The sequence below is a fragment of the Macaca mulatta genome, chromosome 1 (assembly GCF_049350105.2).
Source record: "Macaca mulatta isolate MMU2019108-1 chromosome 1, T2T-MMU8v2.0, whole genome shotgun sequence".
Taxonomy (NCBI): Eukaryota; Metazoa; Chordata; class Mammalia; order Primates; family Cercopithecidae; genus Macaca; species Macaca mulatta.
The window spans coordinates 185,730,582-185,757,761 of NC_133406.1; the positions used below are offsets into that span (position 1 = coordinate 185,730,582).

Below are 27,180 nucleotides of genomic sequence, written 5' to 3' on the forward strand. Positions count from 1 at the left end.
GGGCCGGAGGCCCTGAGCGCCAGACGCCCGCCCCCGGTATCCGCTGCGGACCCCACCGGCACCCAGTCCCTGCCACCCCCCCCGCCTCGCGCGGCGGCGGGGAGAAAAGGGTGGAGCTGCCCGACTCCTGCAGCCAATGAAAGCTGCGGGTTCCTGGTCCGATCCCCGGCGCGGCTCGCCATTGGTCGCCGCCCGGGTCTCGGCCCACCGGACCTCGGCGACCCGAGCCAATCGCGAGGCGGCGGGCGATCCCGGGCTCCCCTGGCGGCAGGCGGCGGGCGCAGAGCGGGCCAGGCGCGGAGCTGAAGGCAGTGACAGGAGGCGCGAGCCCGCAGCCCTCCCCCCGCGGCGCCGCATGATGGAGCCCGCCGTGTCGCTGGCCGTGTGCGCGCTGCTATTCCTGCTGTGGGTGCGCGTGAAGGGGCTGGAGTTCGTGCTCATCCACCAGCGCTGGGTGTTCGTGTGCCTCTTCCTCCTGCCGCTGTCGCTCATCTTCGATATCTACTACTACGTGCGCGCCTGGGTGGTGTTCAAGCTCAGCAGCGCGCCGCGCCTGCACGAGCAGCGCGTGCGGGACATCCAGAAGCAGGTGAGCGGCGCCGGGTGCGGCCGGGACTCAGGGCTGGGGGCGGCGTGCGCGGGGATAGCGGGACGCGAGGTGGTGACAGGAGCTGCGGTGCGGGGGCGGCCTGGACTTCCCGGGGGGGTGGGGAGCTGGCGTTGGAGAGGGGTTGGAACGAAACAAAAATGTGATGGGGTCGGGTGAGCAGAACAGGCAAAGTGCCCACTGTATGCAGGGCATATGCGGGTACCTGGAGGGAGATGAAGAAGGGAAAGAGGGGGAGGTGCGCAGCACTCAGGTAACTCTCACCTGGCCCAAACATTTCAGAGAAGGAAGGGCTTCCGGGAGGTGGAGCTGGGTCTAGAGATTGGGAAGTATGGGAAATGATTGGGGGAAGGTGTGTAGGTGGAGGGACTGGTGTGAGCAAAGGCTGGGAAGCCTAAAAGTGCAGGGCGCAAGCGGGAGAACGTCGGAAAGTCCGTTTGGTGCTAGGCTGGAGAGAGGCCTTGATGCCAAGGCCGAGTTTGGACTTTATTTTGTAGCAGCAAGACGCTTTTGATTGGGTTTAGGATAGAAGACTAAAGCAAGAAGGTAGAACCCAGCCAAGAAGCGGGAGGGAAGAGCCGCACAGCCTCTGGTGACGGAGGTCTCACTCCTTGACAAAGGCAGTCGGTCCATCTCTCAGTTCCTCAGGCACCCACGGAGCCTGTGACCTGCTGTGGCTCATAGTGGAGCCTCTTCTGCATCCAGGGACCTGGGCAGTTTCTTGACTCCCTCTGCTTCTCCTTATGCTCCTCTCTTGCTGGCATCAGGTTGCAGAGCTTCTGTTTCCTGCTGACACTCTTCCGTAGGTGTAGCAGCCTCCATATTCTGCTTGCTCCGCGCTGGGTGCTGTAGGCAAGAGCGTGAAGATGGATGCGGAGAGACGTTCCCATGAGGCATAAGACCTGGGGCCTGGTGGGAGAACCCAGTGTCTGGAAGTACTTTGCCCTGTAGCTCTGGATTTTGCTGGTCACAGTCATGGCTCCAGAGCCTCTGCCTGTCCTCCCTCCCCACCTGCACCCTGCTTCCTAGCTGTTTTCTCGAGTTCAAATTCTCCATTTACCTGCTTGTCTCCCCTGTCAGACTGTGAGCTCCTAGAAATCAGGGACTTATGTGACTCGCCTGTGGCCCGTAGGACCTGGCTCAATACAGCCTAGCGAGTGCTTATTAATCTCAGCTAAGCCACAAGGTTCACTGTGAGCAGAAAGACAGGGGCCCAGCTGGACTAGCCTCTACCCCAGATCTGCCATGTGCCATTGCCATCCTCACAGCAACCCTGGTAGATCTTGTGCCTATTTTGCAAACAGGGAAAATTGAGTTTCAGAGTGTGAGCCATGTGCTCAGGAAGAGTACTCAGTAAATGGGGCTGGAACCTGGGTTAGCTTGATTTCAGAGCCTGAACTCTGACATTTCTTCTTTCCCAGGCTTTCCCTTCCCCCCTGTAGGTCTGGTTTAGTTGCCTCACACCTGGCTTGTAATAGCTGTCTGACCCAGTTGCCCTTTTTTCTGGGCTCTCTCTTTGGCCTCCAGCTTAAATGCAGCACCCCTAATCACTCCCTCCCATCTCTGGGCTTGTATCAAACTCCATGGCTGCAGATTCAGGCAGGGACAAAACCTGGTTGGTCATGGAATCCCACCTATCATCCCTTTTCCCCCAAATCACAGGAATCTCTTCCTTAATACCTGCCACCTACTGGCTCCCTGGCCTCTGATCAAAGGATAGTCCTTCCCCATGTTGAGCTGTTTGCCTGGCCAGCTCCAATGCAGCCTTCTCCAGGAGACCTGACCAGTATTTGACCAGACTTTTGGTTGCAAGTGAAAGAAACTCAATTCAAACTGACTTGAGCAAAAAGGGATTTTATTGGCTCAGGTCCTGAAAAGTCTGGGAGTACAACTGGATCAGGCATGGCTGGATCCAGGATCCTCTGTCCCCCATCTCCATCTGTCCATCCCTCTGCCATCTGTTGGCCCTGCTTTTCTAGGTTGACTTCATTCTCTGGAGCCTCTCTCCTTGCAGAGGCCCCAACAGTTTCTGGCTCATATCCAACCAGCTTAGCAACCCCAGTAAAGAGAGAGTGGCTGTCCTGGAACTGGTCTCATTGGCTTGACTTGGGTCATAGACCCATCCCTTAACCTGTCTCTTTGGCCAGAAGGATAGAATCAGACCTCAGTCACATACCCACCTCCTGGGGCAGGGGAGTAGAATCAATCTCACTTGGACCAAAGGAAGATGGGGATTTTTGAAGTGGATGAAGAGGAAATGGATGGTCACAGGTCAAAACGACAAATATCCACCTACCTGCACTTGTCTATCTCGGCAGAAAAGAAATACTTCATCCTGCGTTTCTGGTGGGCTTGTCATCCATGGGCCATTTGTTCTGTGTTTTGTGCTCTGGTCACTTACCTTAGAGGTTTTGTAAAACCTCTTCCTTCCATTGGCTTGGTGGTCCTTCCCTGCTCCTCCTCTCCCCCTCAAAGTGATGCATGAGTTAACATATACAAATGTTTAAACAGGCCTTGGCATGTGATAAGCCTCCATACATGTTAGCTATTACCCTGTGAACTGTTACCACAGCCCCATCTATCCTTCCTGTCCTGAAGTCAAACAGTCCTGGCTATGAATCTCAGCTCTGCCATTTACCAATTGTGTGACTTTGGACAAGTTCTTTTGCTTTTGAGTTTCCTCATCCTCAAAAAAAGGATGTCATCCTAACTTCCTGGGACTGTTGTAGGAATTATACAAGACAGTGTGCAAGGAGATGCCTAGTATGTTGGGAATACCCAGTAAATGGTCATCATTTTTATACTTGCTATTATTACCATTACAAAACCTTTTCTGAACTTCCCAGCTAGAGTTAATGTTTTCAGAACACTTTGATCCTCTATTCTAGCTCTTTCATCATTCTGCCTTATGCTGTAGCAATATGTTGGCTTTTCTGTTAGCCCTGCTGGCCAGGGAGGGGCCAGAGGGTAGGGCCAGCAGGTCTTTTCATCGTTCTGTTTCTCCAGTGCCTGATGGAGGCATCATTCCCAGCTCCCTCTCGATGAAAGCAGGGCTGCAGGCTGCTCGGGGGATCCCCGGTGGGGCCAGCTCACCCTCTGTCCTGTGGTTGCAGGTGCGGGAATGGAAGGAGCAGGGCAGCAAGACCTTCATGTGCACGGGGCGCCCTGGCTGGCTCACTGTCTCACTACGTGTCGGGAAGTACAAGAAGACGCACAAAAACATCATGATCAACCTGATGGACATTCTGGAAGTGGACACCAAGAAACAGGTGAGAGTAGCACTTTTCCGGGCTCTGGGAGTAGGTGGGGCTCTGCCCCTGGTGCAAATGACTCATAGGGAAATGATTGTAGCCAAGGGCATCCCAGAGTGGACAGGACCAATGCCCACAGTCATAGAAGATACTCCCTGCCATTGCTGTCCTTAAGCCTCACAGCCACCAGAGGAGTGATGGGTCATAATAGCTCCGGGGAACCCTTTGTGTTTCCACAGGAAGTCAGGACTGGGGAATTCATGAGCAAAAATGAGAGGCAAAAAGGAATCTACTTACCCCTTCCTGATAAGGAAGTGTGGTAGTAAAAAATGGGCTACAGAAGTGACTGAGAGGCGTGGGTCTAGTTACAAGCTTCCTGGAGACCCTCTTGGTTAATAGCCTTTGAAATGTACATACTCTTTGGCCCATCTAGTAATTTTACTTCTCGAAACCTGGCTTAAGGAAAAAAGGAAATAGACTTCAATATAATTAAAGATACCCAACACAGAGCAATTATATCACAGTATTATTTCTAATTGACAGCAACACAATATCCAATAATAGGGGAGTCATTAAATATGGTATGTCTACTTGATGGCATTTTGTTATTATTGTGAGACCTTGGCCAAGTTACTTAATCTCTCTATGCCATTTTTTTAACAGCTTTATTGATGGATTTAAAGTGTGGTGACACTATTACCACAATCAAGACAACAGACATACCCATCACACCCCAAAATTTCCTCATGCTCCTTGGTAATCCCTTCCTCTAGCCCCTAGCCCTACCTCTTCCCCGACCCGCCCCCCACAGCCTTAGGCAAACAATGACCTTTCTGCCACTATAAATTAGTTTGATTCTAGAGTTTATATAAATGGAATCATATGGTGCTTTTTGTTTGTCTAGCTTCTTTCACTGAATATCTTTATTTGGAGATTCATCCATGTTGAAGCGTGTGTCAATAGTACATTCTCTTTCACTGCTGAGTCATATTCCCACACATATTGTGTGGACGTATTGTAGTTGGTTTATCCATTCACCTACTGATGGACATGTTGGTTGGCTCCAGTTTGGGGCAATTACAACTAAATTGGAACATTTGTGAACAGTCTTTGTATGGGCATATGCTTTCCTTTCTCTTGGGCAAATATCTAGGAGTGGAATGGCTAAATCATGTGGTGGGTGTACATTTAACTTTTTAAGGAACTGCCAAATTTTTTTTCCAAAGTGATTGTAGCATTTTACATTTCCACCAGCAGTGTGAGTGTCGTTCTTGTTCCACACTGTAATAAACTTGGTATGGTTAGTCTTAATTTTAACCATTCTAATAGATGTGTAGTAGATTTTCATTGCACATTTCCCTAGTGACTAATGATCTTTTCATGTGTGTGTTTGCTATTTGTGTATCTTCTTCAGTGAGGCCTGATCAAAGCTTTTGCCAATTTTTAAAAAATCAGGTTGTTTTCTTATATATTCAGGAAACTTTTTTTTTTTTTTTAACTTTTAAGTTCAGTGGTACCTGTGCAGCTTTGTTATATAGGTAAACGTGTGTCCTGGGGTTTGTTGTACAGATTATTTCATCACCCAGGTACTAAGCCTAGTACCTATTAGTTATTTTTCCTGATCCTCTCCCTTCTCCCTCCCTCCACCCTCTGATAGGCCTCAGTGTCTGTTGTTCCCCTGTATGTGTCCATGTGTTCTCATCATTTAGCTCCCACTTATAAGTGAGAACATGCGGTATTTGGTTTCCTGTTCCTGCGTTAGTTTGCTAAGGATAATGGCTTCCAGCTCCATCCATGTTCTTGCAAAGGAGCATGGCTGCATAGTATTCCATGGTATACGTACCACATTTTCTTTATCTAGTCTACCACTGATGGGCATTTAAGTTGATTCCATGTCTTTGCTATTGTGAATTGTGCTGCAGTAAACATACATATGCATGTGTCTTTATGATAGAATGGTTTATATTCCTTTGGGTATATACTCAGTAATGAGATTGCTAGGTTGAATGCTACTTCGGTTTTTTGGTCTTTAAGGAATCACCACACTGTCTTCCACATGGTTGAACTAATTTACACGCCCACCAACAGTGTATAAATGTTGCTTTTTCTCTGCAACTTCTCCAGCGTCTGTTATTTTTTGACTTTTTAATAATAGCTATTCTGACTGTGTGAGATGGTATTTCATTATGGTTTTGATTTGCATTTCTTTAATTATCAGTAATGTTGAGGTTTTTTTCATATGCTTCTTGGCCACATGCTTGTCTTTTGAAAAGTGTCTGTTCATGTCCTTTGTTCACTTTTTAATGGGGATGTTTTGTTCTTGTAAGTTTAAGTTCCTTATCGATGCTGGATATTAGACCCTGAAACAACACTCTTTATTAGATTCATGATTTGCAGGTATTTTCTTGCAGTCTACGGCTTATCTTTTTAAAACCCAGAAGCTTTATTTATTTTTTCTTTTTGAGACAGAGTTTCGCTCCATCGCCCTGGCTGGAGTGCAGTGGCGCGATCTCGGTTCACTGCAGCCTCCGGCTTCCAGGTTCCAGTAATTCTCCTGCCTCAGCCTCCTGGGTAGCTGGGATTACAGGCATGTGCCACCACGCCCAGCTAATTTTTTGTAGTTTTAGTAGTAGAGACAGGGTTTCACCATGTTGGCCAGGCTGGTCTCGAACTCCTGACCTCAGGTGATATGCCTGCCTTGACCTCCCAAAGTGCTAGGATTACAGGTGTGATCCACCACGCCTGGCCAAATCAGAAGTTTTAATTTTTCCCAATTTGTTAATTTCTTCTTTTATGCATTGTGGGGGTTTTGTTTGTTTGTTTGTTTGTTTGTTTGTTTATATTTTTGTTTTTTGAGACAGAGTTTTGCTCTGTGGCCCCAGCTGGAGTGCAGTGGTACTATCTTAGCTCTTGGCAACCTCCACCTCCTGGCTTAAAGCAATTATTGTTCCTCAGCCTCCCAAGTAGCTGGGATTACAGGTGCGCACCACCACACCTGGCTAATTTTTGTATTTTTAATAGAGGGGGGGTCTCACCACATTGGTCAGGCTGGTTTCGAACTCCTGGCCTCAAATGATCCACCTACCTTGTCTTCCCAAAGTGCTGGGATTACAGGTGTGAGCTACCGTGCCTGGCCTACTTTGTGTTTTTGATGTCTTATTTGGAAATCTTTGCCTATCCAATGTCAGAAAGTCTTTCTTCTATATTTTCTTCTAGAAGTTTTATAGAAACCTTAAAGTGAAGCTCTCTGGACCTGGAGGTTTCTTTGTGAGCAAGTTTTTAAGCACAAATTCAATTTCTTTAATAGATATTGGGCTCTTCAGTTTATTTATTTCTTCTTGGGTTAGCTTTGGTAGTTTATGTCTCAAAGGTATTTGTCCATTTCACTAAGTTGTATAATTTATTGACATAAAGTTGTTCGCAATACTTCCTGTAGACATCTGTAGCAATATGTCAAGTCTTTCATTCTTGGTATTGGTATTTTGTTTCTGTTCTCTTTTCTTCCTGAACAGTCTGGCTAAAGGCTATTGAATTTTATTGATCTTCTCAAAAACTAGCTTTGATATCATTGATTTTTCCCTTTGTGTGTGTGTGTTTCATTTTCAATTTCATTGATTTCTGCTTTGTTCTTTATTATTTCCTTTCTTTTCTTACACTGCGTTTAATTTTACTCTTTTTCTAGTTTTTTAAGTTTAAAGTTTAAGTCATTGACTTAGACCTTTTTTATTCTAATATAAATGTTTAGTGCTATAAATTTTCCCCTAAGCACTGTTTTAGAGGCAGCTCACAAATTTCTATGTTTTCTTTTCTTTTTATTTCAGTTCAAAATACTTTCTGATTTCGCTTTTGATGTCTGCTTTGACCCATGGATTATTTAGAAGTATGTTGATTTTTTTATCACTAGTTTTGAGCAATTTTACTATCGTGCTTTGGTATAGTTTTTTTCGTGATTCTTGTTTGGAATTTGTCATGATTTTTCATCAAATCAGGAAATTTGGGGACCATTATTTCTTCATCTATTTTTCTGTCTCCTCCTTTTTCTCATCTAGTTTAGAGACTGCTAGGCCTATATATTAGGCCATTTCAAGTTCTTCTACAGCTCAGGTCACTGAGGCACTGTTCATTTAAAAAATTTTTCCTCTCTTTCATTTTGGATGATTTCTGTTGCTGTGTATTTAAGTTAACTAATCTTTTCTTCTGCGATTTCTAATTTCCTGTTAGTGCCATCCATTGTATCTTTCATTTCAGACACTGTGGTTTTCATTTCCAGAAGTTTGATTTGGATTTTTTTTTTTTTTTTTTTTTTTTTTTTGAGACGGAGTCTTGCTCTGTCCTCCAGGTTGGACTGGGTACAGTGGCGTGATTTCGGCTCACTGCAACCTCCACCTCCTGGGTTCCAGTGATTCTCCTGTCACAGCCTCCAGAGTAGCTGGGATTACAAGTGCGCACCACCATGCCTCGCTAATTTTTTTGTATTTTTAGTACAGACGGGGTTTCGCCGTATTCGCCAGGCTGATTTCGAACTCCTGACCTCAGGTGATCTGCCTGCCTTGGCCTCCCAAAGTGCTGGGATTACAGGTGTGAGGCACTGCACCTGGCTGGATCTTTTTAATATATTCTTAATGTCTCTACTTAAATTTTTGAATATAGAGAATATAGTTATTACAAATGTTTTGATGTTCCTGTTCGCTAGTTCTAATATCTGTGTCAGTTCTGGGTCTGTTGTCTTGATTGATTTTTCTCATTGTGGGTTGAATTTTCCTCCCTCTTTGTATGCCTGGTAAAATTCTGTTGGATTCTGACATTGTGATACTCGACATTTTACCTTTTGGGGAGCTGGGTGTTTTTATATTCCGATAAATTTTGAGTTTTGCTCTAGGAGGCAGCTATGTTACTTGGAAATAGTTTGATCCCACTGGGTCTTGATTTTTTAGATGGGGCCAGGGCAGTATTTAATCTCGAGTTAATTATGAGGCAAGATTATTTTGAGTACTCTACACAGTGCCCTGTGAATCATCAGGTTACCAGTCTGGCTTGTGGGAACAGACACTATCTCCTGCCCTGTCTGATCCCCTGGTACTATTACCTGTTATCTTTTTTTTGTTTTTTTTTTTTTGAGACGGAGTTTCACTCTTGGTGCCTAGGCTAGAGTGCAGTGGTGCAATCTCGGCTCACTGCAACCTCCGCCTCCCAGGTTCAAGTGATTCTCCTGCCTCAGCTTCCTGAGTAACTGGGATTACAGGTACCCACCACCATGCCCAACTAATTTTTTGTATTTTTTTTAGTAGAGGTGGGGTTTCATCATGTTGGCCAGGCTGGTCTCAAACTCCTGACTAACCTCAGGCGATCCATCCGCCTTGGCCTTCCAAAGTGCTGGGATTATAGGCATGAGCCACCACACCTAGTCTATTACCTGTTGTCTTTTCTGGCAGTTTTTTACCTGGCTTCAGCCTCAGGTAACAGCCTCACGTGTATTTACCGATTAGTACTCAGTTGAATTCCCAAGGACGCCTTTTCCATTTCTTCAGTTTTTTCTCTGTGCAACTCTCTCCTCTCCGGTACTGTATCCTGCACGCTCTATTCACCTTGGTCTTCTGAAACTCTCATCTCCATCTTTTTTTTTTTTTTTTTTTTTTTTTTTTTGAGACAGAGTCTCGCTCTGTCATCCAGGTTGGAGTGCAGTGGTGCAGTCTTGGCTCACTGCAACCTCCATGGGTTCAAGTGATTTTCTTGCCTCAGCCTCCTGAGTAGCTGGGATTACAGATGCCTGCCACCATGCCCAACTAATTTTTTGTATTTTTAGCAGAGGCGGGTTTTTGCCATGTTGTCCGGCTGGTCTTGAACTCCTGACCTCAGGTGATCCACCCACCTCGGTCTCCCGAAGTGCTGGGATTACAGGCGTGAGCCACCATGCCCAGCCTCACCTCCATCTTTTTAACTCTTAGAAAGTCCACTGGGCTCCACCTGGGTTTCTCTCCCTGCACTGCCTAACTCCAGGCAGTTAGATGGGCCATCCCTAGAGCTCACCGTTTTTTAAAATAATTTTTTATTTTTTATTTTTTATTGTTAGGTCTCGCAGTGTTGTCCTGGCTGGTCTCGAACCCCTGGCCTCAAGCAATCCTCCCGCCTCAGAGCTCGCCTTGTTTGTTTCCTCTCTCTGAGGGATCACTCACTTTCATTGTTTATGTCCACTACATTGAAAACTCTTATTTCATATATTTTGTCAGGTTTTTTTTTCAGGCAGCAGGGTAAATCTGGTTCCTGTTGTTCCACTTCGGCTAGAAGTAGAAGTCCAGAGGATGTATACATTAAAAAATCACGTGTTCCAAGAATGTGTAATGATAACAGATGATGGACATAGTATAGTGTTACATTTTAAAAAGGCAAGACAGAAAATGAGATATGCTTTTTGTGTGTGTTGTGTTAAAACATACAAAATAGTGTGAAAGGAAAATCTTGGCGCCCCCAAATTACTAAAATAAGGGAAAAGTCAAGCTGGGAACTGCTCAGGACAAACCTGCTTTGCATTCTATTCAAAGTCTTCCCTCTGCTCACTGAGATAAGATGCACATTCTGATTAGCTCCATTGGAAAGGCTTATCTGAAACTGAAAAGAATGCGGCCATTTGTCTGCTACCTACGTGTGACCGCAAGCCCTCTCCCTGCTTCAAGTTGTCCCCGCCTTCCTGGACAGAACCAATATACTTCTTACATATATTGATTGGTGTCTCCTGTCTCCCTAAAATGTATAAGATCAAACTGTGCCCCAGCCTCCTTGGGGACATGTTGTCAGGACTTACTGAGGCTGTGTCATGGGCGCACATCCTCAACCTTGGCAAAATAAACTTTCTAAATTAACTGAGACCTGTCTCTGATATTTGGGGTTCACAGTACCAATATAGTATGTGTGGGGAAAAAAAAAAGTAAATACACTCTGTTATTAATATTAGTAACTCTGAAGAACTAGGATGGGTGATTTTTTTTTTTTTTTTTTTTTTTTTTGAGACGGAGTCTCCCTCTGTCACCCAGGCTGCAGTGCAGTGGCAAGATCTCGGCTCACTGCAACCTCCACCTCCAGGGTTCAAGCGATTCTCCTGCATCAGCCTCCCAAGTAGCTGGGACTACAGGCACCCGCTACCACGCCTAATTTTTGTATTTTTAATAGAAACGGTTTCACCAAGTGGGCCAGGCTGGTCTCAAACTCCTGACCTCAGATGATCCACCCGCCTTGGCCTCCCAAAGGGCTGGGATTACAGATATGAGCCACCACGCCCGGCCAGGATGGGTGATTTTTGTTTTCTTCTTCACTTTTGCTGTATCTTCTAAGTGAATGAGTATTTCTCCTGCAATTTAGAAAAGGATAAATCAAATATTTAGTATAAAGATACTTGAAGAGCAAGGTTAAACACTAGCTAACCGAGAGCCAGAAATCACATTCCCTGTAATTAAAGACAATGTTCTAGAAAGAGCCTGTAAAGACTGTATAGGAATCCCTGCAGTGAGTATTTGCGAAGGTTTGAGAGGTTTGAGATGACACCTTCTGTGTGTAGGAGCTCCCCTTGGGCCTGGCAGCCTCCTTTTGACCCAGGGTTTCTTTCCTTGTGTCAACAGATTGTCCGTGTGGAGCCCTTGGTGACCATGGGCCAGGTGACTGCCCTGCTGACTTCCATTGGCTGGACTCTCCCCGTGTTGCCTGAGCTTGATGACCTCACAGTGGGTGAGGACCCTATATTAATGGGCAAGAAGAGACACACGGTCCTAGGACCGGAGCTGATGGGCCTTGGCCACCCTCCATCTAGTCCTGGAATCGCTGCTATTCCATCTGTGACAGAAGTCATTCTGTCTCTTACTTGCCTGCTCCAATGACAGGGTGTTCACTGCCTGCTGTTCCATTTCTGAGCAGCTCAGGTTATCAGAAGGCACTTTTAATTTCTGGTTTGAATCTGCTTCCCTGTGACTTGTTCCCGTTGCTCCAATTCCACCCCATGGAACACACAGAAAAAATCTAGTCTCTCTTCTCCTCCCATAGGATTCATAGCCCCCAAAGCGTCTTCTTCTTTAGGGAAAACACCTTCAGTTCTTTTAACTATTCCCATGGGACAGGGCTTCCTGTTACCCCTTCAACCTCCCTTTTCATTAAAGTCTGTCTCAAGATGAATGCAGAAGATTTCTAGGTTGAGTCTGGCCAGAGGTGAGGTTTGAGTACCCTTGACAAGGTCTGCTCGCCACCCCCTTCCTCTAAGGATGCCCTCATGCTCCCATCTAAGCTCCTCCTTCCCTCTCCTGCTCTCTAGATTGACAGGTGGGAAATCTCCCCTAAGTCAACAGCCCCATTTCTTCTAGCCTACCATGCCTCCCTCAAGCTAGGAGGTCCCCCAGCTCCAACCCACCCCCAAACCTGTGCCCGCAGCTCTCCCTACTGACACTTTGTGTGATGTCTCTGCAGGGGGCTTGATCATGGGCACAGGCATCGAGTCATCGTCCCACAAGTACGGCCTGTTCCAACACATCTGCACTGCCTATGAGCTGGTCCTGGCTGATGGCAGCTTTGTGCGATGCACTCCGGTGAGTTCAGCAATGGGAGACGTCCATGCCAGCCTGCTCTGGGCATTAAGGATCCTGAGGTCAGGGAGGTGGCTCTTCTAGGTGTGCTTCATTTCAAATACCTGTTCAGTCTGGGTCTGTATCCATAACAAAAATTTGTATACCCCTTATATGAGCTTGGGCAATGTTATAAATGCTTTATGTATATATTAAGGCATGCGTGTAATCCTTCAACAACCTAATGAGGGAGGTACCATTATTATCCCTATTTTATAGATAGGAAACTAAAGCTCAGAGAGATTAATACATTTGCTATAGTCACACAGCTGGGACTCAGACCCCAGTAATCAGGCTCCCAGGTCCCTCCCCTTAGCCATTCATTATGCCATCCTGCCTTTCTGGAGGAAGTCAGGCCTTGACATCAAAGCGGTGTGTCTTAACACTGTGAGGTATAGTCATGTGTCACATAACAGTAGGGATATGTTATGAGAAACAAGTTATAGGCAATTTTGTGATTGTGCAAACATAAGAGTGTACTTACATAAACCTAGGTGGGATAGCCTACTTCACACCTAGGCTACGTGGGATAGCCTGCTGCTCCTTGGCTACAGACCTCCACAGCGTGGTACTGCGCTCAATACTGTAGGCAGCTGTAATACAATGGTATTTATGTGTCTGAACACACCTACACTTAGAAAAGGTACAGTAAAAATACCGTGTAAAAGATGAATGGTACACCTATATAGTGTACTTACCATGCGTGGAGCTTGCAGGACTGGAAGTTGCTCTGGGTGAGTCTGAGTGAGTGGTGAGTGAATGTGAAGGCCTGGGACATTACTGTACACCACTTTAGACTTTATAAACTGTACACTTAGACTACCCTAAATGTATTTTTTGAAATTTGCTTTCGTCAATAAGAAAATTACTGTTAGCTTACTATAACGTTTTTACTTTATAAACTTTTTTAAAAACTTTACACTCTTGTAGTAACACTTAGCTTAAAATGCAAACACATTGTACAGGTGTACAAAAATAGTTTCTTTCTTTGTATATTTATTCTATAAGCTTTTTTCTATTTAAACTTTTTTTTTTAACTTGTTAAGCTTTTTTTGTTAAAAACTTAGACACAAGGCTGGGTGCAGTGGTTCACTCCTGTAATACTGGCACTTTGGGAGGCCAAGGCAGGTGGACTGCTTGAGCTTAGGAGTTTGAGACCAGCCTGGGCAACATGGCAAAACCCTGTCTCTACAAATAATACAAAAATTAGCTGGGCATGGTGGTGTGTTCCTGTATTTCCAGCTACTCTGGAGGCTGAGGCAGGAAGATCACTTGAGCCTGGGAGGCAGAGATTGCAGTGAGCCGTGATTACGCCACTGCGCTCTGGCCTGGGTGGCAGAGCGAGACCCTGTCTCAAAGAAAAAAAGTCAAGACATAAACACATGTTAGTTTAGGCCTACACAGAGTTTAGATTATCAATAACGCTTCCACTTCCGCATCTCATCCCACTGGAAATTGTTCAGGGGCAATAACACACATGGAGCTGTCATCTCTTCTGACTACAATGCCTTCTTCTGGAATACCTCCTGAAGGACCTGCCTGATGCTGTTTACAGTTAACTTTTTTTTAATAAGCAGAAAGAGTACACTCTAAATAACAATTAAAAATATAGTGTAGTGAATACATAAACCAATGACAGAGTCATTTATCATTATCAACTATTATGTAGTGTATATAATTATATGTGCTATACTTTTATACAACTGGCAGTACAGTAGGTTTGCTTACACCAGTGTTACCATAAACACATGAGTATGACATTAGGACAGCTGCGATAGCCGTGATACCACTAGGCAACAGGACTTTTTCAGCTCCATTATAATCTTATGTATCTGCGGCCCATTGTTGACTGAAACATCTTTATGCAGCATGTGATCAGGTAACTAAAAGTGATTAGAGAGTTGTTTTAGAAAAATAAAAGACAGTTCTACCACCCAAACTGGGATTCAAACATTTAAAGTGTTTTACCTAAGGGGTGAGATAGGATTGACACTTTAAATAACCTTGGATCTGTCCTGGCAGGTGTGAGGGGCCCCTGGAATGGGAGGGACAGTCGGTCCTGTTGAAGTAGGTATTTCAGGGAGCCACCAGACTCCTTCACTTCACAGAAGAGGGCCCAGGGAAAGACTCCCAGCTTGGCAGCACTGGTCTTGGGTGAGAGATACCCCTAGCAAGATTCACATCAATTCATTCTACTTTCCTGAATGCTTGCGGGAGCCCTGTCTTTTGACCTATTTATTATCGGCAGAGAAAGGAGACAGACATTTGTGAATTCCTTCCCTTCTCTGAGACCCAGGTTCCTCACTGACAAATACGTGGTCGAGAGGAATAAGTAGGTCCTGTATGGGAAGCTCCTTGCATAGAGCTGAGCATGCAGCAAGTATGTCATTGTCACTGCCATGGCCAGGGGAATGTGATTAGCTGCGGGCCCAAGGGGGAATCGGGGAGCCTAGTGCTGCTGCTCCCGAGGCTTCTGCCAGCCTGCTGCAGAACCTCCTTGCTCCAGCTCTCCTGCCCTGCCGCATTCCCTGTGCCGGCCACCAAGAGCATTCAGGTTTCGTGGAGACTGCACAGGGCTGTCCTCTTAGTAAAGGCAAGACAAGGCTGGACTTTTGCAAAAGAGATTTATTAGAACTAAAGAATCCCAGTTAGAATGGCCACGGAAATGTCAGTTGTCTGTGTCCAAGACATATGTCAAAACAATAAAATGATGAGGTTGGACATTGATTTATGGAAGCAGATGAGGTGTTGTAGGAAAAACGCTGGCTGGGGAGTTAGGTGGTCTTGCCTGAGCCCTGGCATTGCTGCAGCGGACTTTTCTGGGAAGACTTCGGTGAGTCATGGCAGCTCTCAGAGACTCAGTTTCCTTAAGGGGGTGCCAGCACTCTCCCTGGACTCTGTCAGGGGTGGATCCCACAAGCCAATGGACTGGGAAAGGCCTTGTAAATTGTAGTTATGGTTCAGAAGGGAGGCATTTTAACGTTCCCCAGCTACATTGCCTGACACCCACTAAGGGTGTCAAGGCCTGGCCTTGGACCTCTGCCCTTGGGCAATGCCCCTGCCATTGTGGGTCATTGGGCAGCAGTGCCAGTCCCAGCTTTTTCCTGAATAGCCTGTGGGTCAGGGGCTGTGCCTAGATGGGAGGAGGAGGATGCTTTCTCAGTGAGGGTCCCTGAGACAGAGGGCAGTATTAGGCTCCATGTCATGTCGAAGCTGCAGAGAGAAAACTAAAGCCCAGCAAGCACAGTTTGTGAAGCTCATTGTTTGGGTTTACACAAGATAGTGAGAGAATAGGGACTCTCCCAGGCTTTGCTCCCCCCACTGACTGCATGCCATAATGTGGGGCCCAAGGTTCCAGCTCTCAACACATCAATTCTGTCTCATAGTCTGAAAACTCAGACCTGTTCTATGCTGTACCCTGGTCCTGTGGGACGCTGGGTTTCCTGGTGGCCGCCGAGATCCGCATCATCCCTGCCAAGAAGTACGTCAAGCTGCGGTTCGAGCCAGTGCAGGGCTTGGAGGCTATCTGTGCCAAGTTCACCCACGAGTCCCAGCGGCAGGAGAACCACTTCGTGGAAGGGCTGCTCTACTCCCTGGATGAGGCCGTCATTATGACAGGGGTCATGACAGATGAAGTAGAGCCCAGCAAGGTAAGCCAGGGTGTCAGTTGCTGCAGACCAAGACTAGGGAGGCATGAGTGTGGTGGGACTGAGCCCGTTCCCCCATCCTGACCCTGGCAGCCACCTCTTCAAGGCTGCTGCCTGGGTCAACCCACCTGGGGTACAGGTAACAGGATCTATTGTCATAGATGTCTTAGACAGTGATGGAAGCTTTCATCTACTCCGCCCTTACCACCTGCCTGGGATGTGCTTGTCTCTTAGTGGATGTAATCTTTGGTCCTTATAGCAAACCCCATTTTATAGATGAGGAAACTGTGTCTTTAAGAGGTATTGTAGGCTGGGCACGGTGGCTCACACCTGTAATCCCAACACTTAAAAGAGGTAATGTAAACTTCCACAAGATTCGAGTAATTGATTTGATGCCTTGGAATCTAGGTTGACATTCCTTCCACGTATACCATGTGATTTTTATTAGCAGTTTTTTCTCCATTTAGAAAGGATTTGTGCTTATTGTAAGAGACTTGGAAGGACAAACAAGTAAAAAGAAAAGAAAAGAAAAGACTCTATCTGTAAACATGACCCAAAGCCAGTGTTGCTAATGTGTTTGGTGTACAGTTGGCCCCTGTGTCTGTGGGTTCCACATCAGTGGATTCAACCAACTGCAGATTGAAAGCGTTCCCAATGAGTGGTTTCATCTGAACTGAACATGGATAGACTTTTTTTTTCTTGTCATTATTCCTTAACGGTTACATAGCATTTACATTGTATTAGGTATTATAAGAAATCTAGAGATGATTTAAAGTATACAGGAGCATGTGCGTAGGGTTATATGCAAATATTAAATCATTTTATATAAGGGACTTGAGCATTCATGGATTTTGGGGGATCCTGGAACAAATACCCCATGGATACTGAGAGACAACTGTATTTATTTCCTCTTTCTGTGTGTGGATTTTTTTAAAGTTTTAAAATCATATAACAATGCTGAAATATATAAAGAAAAAGTTAAAGTGCATCTCTTTACACCAGCATGTAACCACTTATGTATAACAGTTTTATGTGCATTCTTTGAGACCTATTTATTTATATTTGTTTATTTATTTTATTTTATTTTATTTTTTTTTTTTGAGACAGGGTCTCTGTAGCCTGGGCTGGAGTACAGTGGTACGATCACAGCTCACTGTAGCCTTGAACTCCAGGGCTCAAGCAATCCTCCCGCTTTAGCCTCCTAAGTAGCTAGGACTACAGGTGTGTGCCACCATGTCCAGTTAATTTTTTTTTTTTTTTTTTTTTGAGATGGAGTCTCGCTCTGTCGCCCAGGCTGGAGTACAGCATGTGATCTCAGCTCACTGCAACATCTGCCTCCTAGGTTCACATGATTCTCGTGCCTCAGCCTCCTGAGTCACTGGGATTACAGGCTTGCACCACCACACCTGCTTAATTTTTGTATTTTTAGTAGAAATGGAGTTCACTGTGTTGGCCAGGCTGGTCTCAAACTCTTGACCTCAGGTGATCTCCCTGCCTTGGCCTCCCAAGCCAAGTGCTGGGATTACAGGTGCGAGCCACTGTGCCCGGCCTGGTTAATTTTTTAATTTTTAAAAGGTTTTTGTAGGGATGGGGTCTTGCTGTGTCACCAAGGCTAGTCTTGAACTCCTGGCCTCAAGCAGTCTTCCCACCTCAGCCTCCCAAAGTACTGGGATTACAGGTGTGAGCCACCACACCTAGCCAAGACCTATTTCTCTCTCTCTCTGTGTGTGTGTGTGTGTGTGTGTGTGTGTATGTGTGCATGTCTTCATTTCATTGTGTAATATCCTACTTTTGCATGTAAATAATTGGCCTAATTTAGCCCTTACTGACATTTATGTTGCATAAACTGTTTTGCTATAAGCAAATAAGATTGCATTTAAGATTTAAGACTCTCTTACATTTATCCTGTCCTTCTGTACAAATATTTGTGTAGGATTGAGTCAGAGAAATGGAATTTGTTACACAAAGGTTTGAGCACATTAAATATTAATAGATATGACCAAACAGCCCTCGAGAAGAGCTGTATTTATGCCTACTTGCAGCAATGGTGTGTGAGAACACCTTTTTCCCTACATTCTTGCCAACACTAAATAGGATCTCTCTTTCATTTTTGCCAATCTGATAGGGTTAAAAATAGTATCTCGTTTTATTTTGCAGTTCTTGGATCACTTATGAGAGTGAGCCTCTCTTTGCAGCATTTTGCAGTTTGTTTGTCTTCAGCTTTGATCACTTGTTCACATTTGTCTTTTCTTGTTTCTTGGTTTTTGTTTTGTTTTGAGACAAGGTCTCGCTCTGTCACCCAGACTGGACTGCAATGGTGCGATCTTGGCTCACTACAACCTCCACCTCCCAGGCTCAAGCAGTTCTGTCTTAGCCTCCCAAGTAGATGAGGCTACAGGTGCATGCCACTGTACCCGGCTAATTTTGGTATTTTTAGTAGAGACGGGGTTCCGCCATGTTGCCCAGGTTGGTCTTAAACTTCTGAGCTCAGGTGATCCACCTGCCTTGGCCTCCAAAAGTGCTGGGATTACAGGCGTGAGCCACTGCACCTGGTCTTTTTCTTGTTTGTTGTGATAAGCATTTCCCCATGTTGTAAATTGCCTTCGTAACTGTCATTGTTAATGTCCATCTACAGAACATTGCATTGAGGAAACGAATGCCCTATTGCTGCCCATAGTTGGAAATTTAAGTTGCTTCCAATTTTTTTGTTATTTTAATTAATGGAGCAATGAACATCTTTTGTCTGTAGTTTGAGTAATGTCTTAACGTAAAATCGCAGATCAAAGGATAGGCATCCCTTAAGACTCAACCTATACCTATATACATACTTAAAACATTTTAAAATTGTGAAGGGCTGTAAAATCATCTGGTACAATCCTCTCTACAAATAAGGAAATGAGGCCCAGAAAGGGAAAGAGACTTCTCTGAGGACACACAGCTAGCACAGAACAGATTTAAATTCCAGCCTCTGACTCCTGGTTCCATGTTGGTTCCCTGACATATCAGCCTGCAGACTTTAGCACTATGCAAACATTGCTTCCTGTGGGATACTCCGGTAAGTGCTGGAGGTCCTGGAACAGCGGTGGCAATACCGGACATTGAGCTGAAGTGCTCTGGCCCTCCCGGGCCCCTGGATCTGCCTGACTGAGGCCAAAGCCCAAACAGTGTGTGTCACCTAGCACCAAGTCACCTAGCAAGGACATCTAGACCAGAGCTTTCCGACTGCTCTGAGGTGTTCCCTTGAGGCTCTCAGGGGTAGGAAAGCTGAGGGATGGGACCAAGGGGAGTCACCGCCCCCACTGTACCCAAGGTGGCTCTGCTGTCATCCATTTGAGGTATTAGATGCCACCTAAGATTATGATTTGGCAGAGGGGTTTGCACAGCTTTTAAAATATTTAGAGGCCTGATATGATTCCCTTATTTCCCAAGAAGAAGACTGTGAGGCACAAAGAGCCTTACCCAAAGGCCCTCCCAGAATCAGCAGCAGAAGGATATTTGCCAAGTGCCCCAGTGAGCAAGACCCTGATACCCGATGGGAACAGGGCTGGGCAGAGCGGTGGATGCCATTAGACGTCTGGGCATTTCATTTTAGGAGCATTGCTTCCAAACATTTCTGTTTCTAAGCATTCAGGAATTGTCCCTGTGTGCCAGGCCCTGTGATGGGCCCTCTGCAGACACTGCCCAGTGTAAAGCTTGCTGCAATCCTGTGAGAAGCAGCCTGCCCCCATTTCACAGGGGAGGCCCAGAGATAGGAAGTGGCTTGCAGTCAAGGGCTGGGGTGGACTGGAGCTTGTGCAGCCACTTGGCCTCCTCAGCTGGTGTGTGCCTGGAAGAGACAGACTATCTGAGTTCTTTCCCATATCCTGGGCTTCTCTGCATGGCTCCTGATGCATCAGTGAGCACCAGGAGCACCTGTATCCAGGTGGCCCTAAGTCTCACTTTCATTATGCAGCTGGTGCCACTGCCAGGTATATGCCACGCCTCCCCTGGGGTTAGATCAGGTTGCTCTGTTTCCTGTTGGGTTCCCCTGTTCACATTAGCATGCAGAGGCCAGCGTGAGTGTTTTTTTTTTTTTTTTTTTTTTTTGAGACGGAGTCTCACGCTGTTGCCCAGGCTGGAGTGCAGTGGCGCGATCTCGGCTCACTGCAAGCTCCGCCTCCCGGGTTCCCGCCATTCTCCTGCCTCAGCCTCCTGAGTAGCTGGGACTACAGGCGCCCGCCACCGCGCCTGGCCAATTTTTTGTATTTTTAGTAGAGACGGGGTTTCACTGTGGTCTCGATCTCCTGACCTTGTGATCCGCCCGCCTCGGCCTCCCAAAGTGCTGGGATTACAGTCTTGAGCCACCGCGCCCGGCCACGCGTGAGTGTTTTTTGCCCTGCCCCATACCGTCCACACCAAAACTAATTTGGGCAAAGAGGCTTTTTAGCCCCAGTTTCCTCCCTGCAGAGTGACCTCACCAGCAGGGTGGCCTTACCAGCAGGGTGGGCCTGCACAAGCGGGTGGCACACAGATAAGCTGCAAGTGCTGGAGGCCAGAGATCCAGGGCAAAGTGTTTCCTGGCTCTAGGGTAGAGCAGGTCAGCAAGGGGATGGCTGGGGACTGATACTCCAGCCACCTGTGGGCGAGGCACCATGCTTCACACTTTCTACATCATCTTTTTTAGTCTTGCAGAGATGCTAAGTAACCTGCCCAGGCTCTGCCAAGTGTGTTGTAAGTGGAAAAAGCAAATTGGCAAATAATGCATATAAGATGGTTCCATTTTTATAAAGTCATGTGTATGTAATGTCTAATAGGCAAAGAACTCGCACAAATATGTGTTTTTATTGTCATGTTACATGTGAAGAAACAGGCTCAGAGGTGACCTGCCTGAGGCCACACAGCTGCTGGGGAACTGGGTGTGTCCCCAGCTGCCCACCCTGAAGCTTGTGCTTTTCCAGGATCCCCCCTGCCTCCCCCTGAGAGCATCTCTGCCAGAATTCATTTATGGATGAGAAAGCTGAGGCCAGGAGAAGCTCAGCCATCCCAAGGCACACAGCACATTGAGTCGTGACCATTTAGGGCTGAAGGAGACACTAGCTCAACAGAAGATTTGGGTGTGGGAGCCCCCAGGGCCAGAGAGGTGTGAGCCTTATTCATGTGAGCATCCTCCAGACGATGATGGCTGCTGTGCCCAGAGAACTATGGAGCTTGGTCCAGGGACAGCAGGGAAAGTGCCATGACCAGTTAGTGCCGTGAGCCCTGGGTTGCGCTGAGGGGCTGACCCATGCCTAGAGTTGGTGCTTCCCTGGCCTCGGGGAGGGTGGGAAGGGGGGGAGGATGGGAAGGGAGGGAGGGAGGGAGGGAGTTCCCCTGCATGGAGCATTGCATCAGGGCAGTTAAATGTTTAACTCTGTTAAACACTTGCACCAGGCTAGGCTGGGGTCGCTGAGTTCTCTAGACTGTCTGGGACTCACTGTTTGGCCCTGGGCACACACCACTTAACCTCTTTGAGCTCCTGCTCTCTCTGCTAGAGGATACCCGCTGTGCCTAACCTCACCAGCTTTCAAGAGTCTCAAAGGCAGTAATAGACATGAAAGAGCTTTGAAAAGGCCAGGAGTGCTGAACAGAAGCCGGGTGTTGCTGTTACGCCCCGATGGCGCTGGGCGCTTGTCTGCAGCCTGATCACAGTGCCCTCTGTCATTTCAGCTGAATAGCATTGGCAATTACTACAAGCCGTGGTTCTTTAAGCACGTGGAGAACTATCTGAAGACAAACCGAGAGGGCCTGGAGTACATTCCCTTGAGGCACTACTACCACCGCCACACGCGCAGCATCTTCTGGGAGCTACAGGTGAGGCTTGGGTTTCTGTAGCCCTGGCTCCTCCGGGCCAGCTGGGCAGGGAGCCCGGACAGTTAACACTGTAGCCATGCTCTCTCCCTTCAGGGTAAAGAGTGGCTTTGTCCTAAGGAACTGCAACACCTTCTCACAGTTGTTTCCTTCTGAAGGAACCGACTATCTTCAGTTCAAGCAGCAGGCTCTTAAGCAAGCGTCTGCTTGGTGCTGGGGAGTAGGTCCCTCGGCCAGTACTTTGGGGAACACAAACCTGTTCTGCCTTTGAGCCTCTAGCCACAGTGAGCAGACAGATCCCTGCACTGTAAAGGGCCGCAGGAACATGAGTAGGAAGTGGCTAGTTCTGCCTAGGGCTTGAGGTAACAGCCGAGCCTGGCTGTGAAAGGTGAGTGAGAATTTGCTATTGCATGTGTAGATGGGTGGGTGGATGAGGAGTAATGACACTTTAAGTGGCGGAAGGTCAGGAAGAGCCCCTCAGGAGACGACTTTGTGAGCAGGGACCTGAACATAGGGAGGGCAGGCCAGGAACAACTCTGGGGAGAACTCTGGAACTCTGTTCACAGGCAGAGGGACAGCCAGAGCCCAGGGCTTGAGCTGGGCTAACAGAAAATTAGCCATTAGAAAATGGACAGTTCAGGGTAATTTAGTACATTCAGTGTTGTGCAACCACTACCTCTGTGTAGTTCCAAACATTTTCATCTCCGAAAAGGAAACCCTATACCTATTAAGCAGCCACTCCCTATTCTCTCCCCTTTCCCCAGCCTGTGGCAACCACCAATTCATCTTCTGTCTCTATAGATTTACTTATTCTGGATATTTCACATGTATGGAATGATACAGTGTGTGCCTTTTGTGACTGGCTTCTTTTACATAGCATAATGTTTTCATGTATCAATATTTCATTTCTTTTTATGGTGGGATAGTAGTTCATTATGAGAAACCACATTTTGTTTTGTGACTCATCTGTTGACGGACATGTGGGTTGTTTCAACCTTTTGGCTACTGTGAACAGTGCTGCTACAAACCTTCATGTGCATGTCTTTGTTTGAATACCTGTTTTCAGTTCTTTGGGATTTAGAACTAGGAGTGGAATTGCTGGGTCATATGCTAATTCTGTGTCTAACTTTCTGAGCAACAACCAAACTTTTTTCCACTGAGGCTGTGCCATTTTTCATTCCCACCAGCAATGTATGAGTGCTCTTATTTTTTTTAACAGTCTCACCCACACTTGTTATTTTCTGGTTTTTAAATTATTAGTAGTATTATTATAGCCATTCTGGTGGATTTGTGGTATTGACTTGCATTTTCTAAACTAATGATGTTGAGCATCTTTTTATATGCATGTTAGCTGTTTTGTATATCTTCTTTGGTGAAAAGTCTATGTGAATCCTTTGCCGCCTTTTAAAATTTGGTCATTTGTCTTTGTTGTTGAGATGTAAGAGTTCTTTAGATGTAAGAGTTCTTTATATATTCGGAATAGTAGGCCCTCATCAGATATATGATCTGCAAACATTTTCTCCAATTCTGTAGGTTTCTTTTCGTTGTCTTGGTAATGTCCTTTGATGTACAGAAGTTTTTAATTTAGATGAATTCCAATTTATCTATTTTCCCTTTTGTGTTTTTAGTGCCGTATATAAGAATTTATTGCCAAGTCGAAGCCCCTGTGTTTTCGTCAAAGACCTTTATAGTTGCAGCTCTAATATTTAGGTTGTTGAGTGGGGTAGGAGTCCAGCTCCATTCTTTTGCATATAGCTATCCAGGTGTCCCAGCAAGGCTGCTTGTGTTTGAAAAACAGCAAGAAGGCTGAGGAGCCAGCATGCCCACGCTGAGCTATGGTGAGGAATGAGGTCAAACAGCCACCAGAGGCTAGATCATATGGCTCCTTGTAGGTTAGGAAGGACTCTATATTTTATTCTAAGTATAATAGGAAGCCAGTGAGGGCTTTGAACAGGAAAGTGACATGGCCTGATTTTTGTTTTAAAAGAATAACTGTGACAGCTGGATGGAGTGGATGGGGGCAGGAGTGGACAAGAGTGGAAGAGTAGAAGAAAGAAGATACTGTTGTCTGGGCAGCAGCAGGGGAGAAGTGTCAAATCTGGGAGATACAGTGCAAGTTGAACCAACAAACAGGATTTCCAGAGAGCTTGACCATGGATGTGATTCCAAGGTTCAGGGCCAAGGTTGACTGCCATTTGAAACATGGGGGAGGGGACTGGAAAGGGGAATCAGAAGCCATTCAGATGTCCAGGTGGGACGACAGCAGGAGCCAGTGATGTGTGTTGGGACTTCAGGAGTTCAGTGGAGGTTGGAGCCCCATCTGCACATTTCTTAGCCACAGAGAAATGTTTTCTAAAGCCATGGAGGGAGATGAGTGAGGGTGGATAGAGAAGACCCTGGGACACCCAGCAGGTTAGGGGAGGAGGAACGAGCCAAGGGCAAGAGAAAGTGCTGTCAACCAGGGCAGGGGAACAAAGCCAGGAGGATGTGGCATCCCAGAAGCCAAGGGAAGACTGTTTCAGAAGGAAGGCCAGCAACTATGCCACCTGCTGCTGAAGGAGAGACTGGATTTGGCCATGGGAATGTCATCATTGACTTTAAGCAATAGGGGTGAAACCTTGACCAGTGGGTTCCAGAGAGAACTGGAAACAAGGCAGTGGAGACAGTGAAAACAAACTGTGAGAGAGAGGCTCACTGTCAAGGGAGGCAGAGAAACAGGGTGATGGCAGGAGGCCGGTGTGGGGCCAGGTGAAGGTACTTTGTGTGATTGCTTTAAGATGGGAGAGGTGGCAGTCATGACAGTGATCCAGTGGAGGGGAAAATGACAGTGCAGAAGAGGGTATATTGAAAGGGCGAAGCCTTGAGCAGGGGGGTGGAGTGGCTCCTGAGCTCAGGTGGAGAGGTTGCCTTTTGATGGGCACATGGAAAGTTCATCCCATTGTCAGGAGGGAAGGAGGACCATAGGGTGGTGGGAGGGTGTGAGAGTTCTCTTCTGATTGCTTCTGTTTTCTCAATGAAATAAGGATCTTAGCTGAGATGAAAGGGGAGAAGATTTTGATGGTTTGAGGAGAGAAGAGATGTGAAGCTGTCCCTCAGAGAGCGGGCAATGAACTAACTGGGAAAACACTGTGGCATTGCCAGGTAGCACTGGGCCTACCAGGGATTCACACTCATGAATTTACAGTGAGACCAGCCCTGTGGTTGTGGGTTTTCACTCAGGAATCTGTGTGGGTGGGGTACAGAGTAGGCAGAGAGTTATATTTAACCATGGCCGAGGTTTTGCAGGGAGTGTGATGTGTAGGGAAGAGTGAGAACCCAAGGGTGTGGTTATGATGAAATCTAAGCCAGCCATGGAGGGGAGGCAGGATGTGAGAGGCCCCCAGGGACTGACAAGGGACTGATCTGGTGGACAGGATGCCCTGGGTGAAGTGGAGCATCAAAGTCAGGGGAATAGAGGGCGTAAGCTAGGAAGAGAGGCAGTGATGGCTGAGAACAAACACTTGTAGTGGAAGCTATGGAGACAGTGAATGCAGGGCAGGGTGACAAGGCCTAGGGGTCAGCAAACATTCCTAAAGGGCCAAACAACAAATATTTTAGGCATTGCAAGCCACAGAATCTATCATAGCTCCTCAGGTCTGCCACATGGAAACAGCCAAGGACAGTACATAAATGAATAGGGATGACTGGCCCCAGTAAAACCAAATTTACAAAAACAGGCACTAGGCCACGTGTGGCCAGTGGGCTCACTTCCTCCCACACTGGATCCCCACGGGTAGTAATTTCTGTCTCCAGGGTATTTTGTGAGAGCCAGTGGCCAAGGACATGTGGAAGATCAGATCACTGGAATGTAAAGAAAGAAGGCCAAGGGCAGAGAGACCAGGCGTGGTCAGGACCTTCTCTGTGGGTTTTCAGTCACCAAAAGTTAATGTTGAGGGAAGTGGCAGTTTTCTAGGATCTGGTGAAAGGAACCAAGGATGTTGGGATTCAGGGAATTCAGTGACCCACACTCTAGTGAGGGGAGGGGAGCTGTGCTTATTGTAATGTAATGGGGAGCCAAGCAAGAAGACACAAGGCAGATGAGAACAGAGGTAGCCTTTATTGGGCTCGCGGGCGAGGTTCACCGGTTCCCTAGGAGGAGGGCCGAGGAAGTCACACTCGGGGCGGGTATCAGGGGGCCTTTTATAGGGCGAGGTAGGCGGGGTTTGTAGGTTTCCGTTTCTGAGGAATGATGTGTCCAGGAGCTTGCGCAGAGTGGGGGTTTTTTGGCGGGCGCAGGCTTTTTTCGCGCGCTGAGAGTCTTAGCAGGAAGTGAAGGGCAGGGAGTCCTAACAAAGGGCCTGCCATGCCGGGTGATGCTGCCATGTTGGGTCTAGATTCCTGCCTAACAGTTATCAGGGGAGGTATTGGGCACATGTTTCCAAGTTTCTGAGGTTAGTTTCTGGGCACGGGGGAGGAACAGAGATCTGGAAGCAGTAATGAGGGGCCAGGGGGACCCTACCTCACCTCCATCTATCCCAGTGGCAGGAGGGTTTTAGGGGAGAAAATGATACCATTTAAAGAGGGCTTCAGGGTTCTAATTAAGAACAAGGAGGGGAAAGGAATGTTCAGAGAAGAGACTGAGAATGGAGAGGGTTTTGCTGAGGTCAGACCATGAGAACAGGGCTTGAGGAAGGGCGGTGGGGCAGTGGCAAGTGAAGTCAGATTAAGAGTTGCTGCATTGCTGTAGTAGGTTAAGATCACAGTAACAAGGCACCTGGCAGGCCACGGTGACTAAGGACAACAGAACGTAAGGCATGACGGAATTACACCTGGTGGGTTCCTAGAAGAAGGTGATTGGTCAGTTCTGATGTTGGGTAGGTATCTTAAGCAGAATGTGATTGGGTAGTGGTAGGGGTGGAGGAGTGTAGGGGTGAGGGTCTCATCATGGCCTGGGGGGCTATGGGGTCTCCCCCACACCCATTAGTCTTAATCTTGGGCAATGTCAAGGCCCACAGCAGGTGGTAGGCAATTTTGCCAAAAGCAGAAGCCACTATGAGTCCTTCTTGATCCCTGCCAAGAACAATGTTAAGGTTGTGGAGTGTGGTTTTGTTAAGAGAAAGGAGAGGAGCCAGCGAAAGAGGATCAGAAAGATAACAGCAGTGGTTAACATTAGCCACTCTCATTGTGGTGGACGTTAATGCCAAACACTTTCCACGCATTATCTTCATCTTCCCAACAACCCTCTGAGAGTAGATATTAGTGTTATTTCC

At 46.8% G+C, this 27,180-nt stretch overlaps 1 protein-coding gene across 7 annotated transcripts in view; it reads left to right on the forward strand.

Moving 5' to 3' along the window:
• The first annotated feature begins 280 nt into the window (after window positions 1-280).
• DHCR24 (24-dehydrocholesterol reductase) overlaps window positions 281-27,180 on the forward strand; it is a 36,694-nt gene continuing 9,794 nt past the window's right edge. For 4 of the 7 annotated variants that reach the window (XR_013401730.1, XR_013401733.1, XR_013401734.1 and 1 more), the window contains exons 1-6: window positions 281-589; window positions 3,721-3,876; window positions 11,469-11,574; window positions 12,304-12,422; window positions 15,845-16,108; window positions 21,791-21,934. Coding sequence is in view for 4 of the 7 variants with exons in the window: in XM_015140341.3 (XP_014995827.3) it covers window positions 356-589; window positions 3,721-3,876; window positions 11,469-11,574; window positions 12,304-12,422; window positions 15,845-16,108; window positions 21,791-21,934 (1,023 nt within the window). In the remaining 3 variants the exon portion in view is untranslated. Of the gene's footprint in view, window positions 590-620; window positions 861-3,720; window positions 3,877-11,468; window positions 11,575-12,303; window positions 12,423-15,844; window positions 16,109-21,790; window positions 21,935-27,180 lie in introns of those variants that run through there. The other 3 variants (XM_077955960.1, XM_077955955.1, XM_077955959.1) reach the window with 3 other exon arrangements.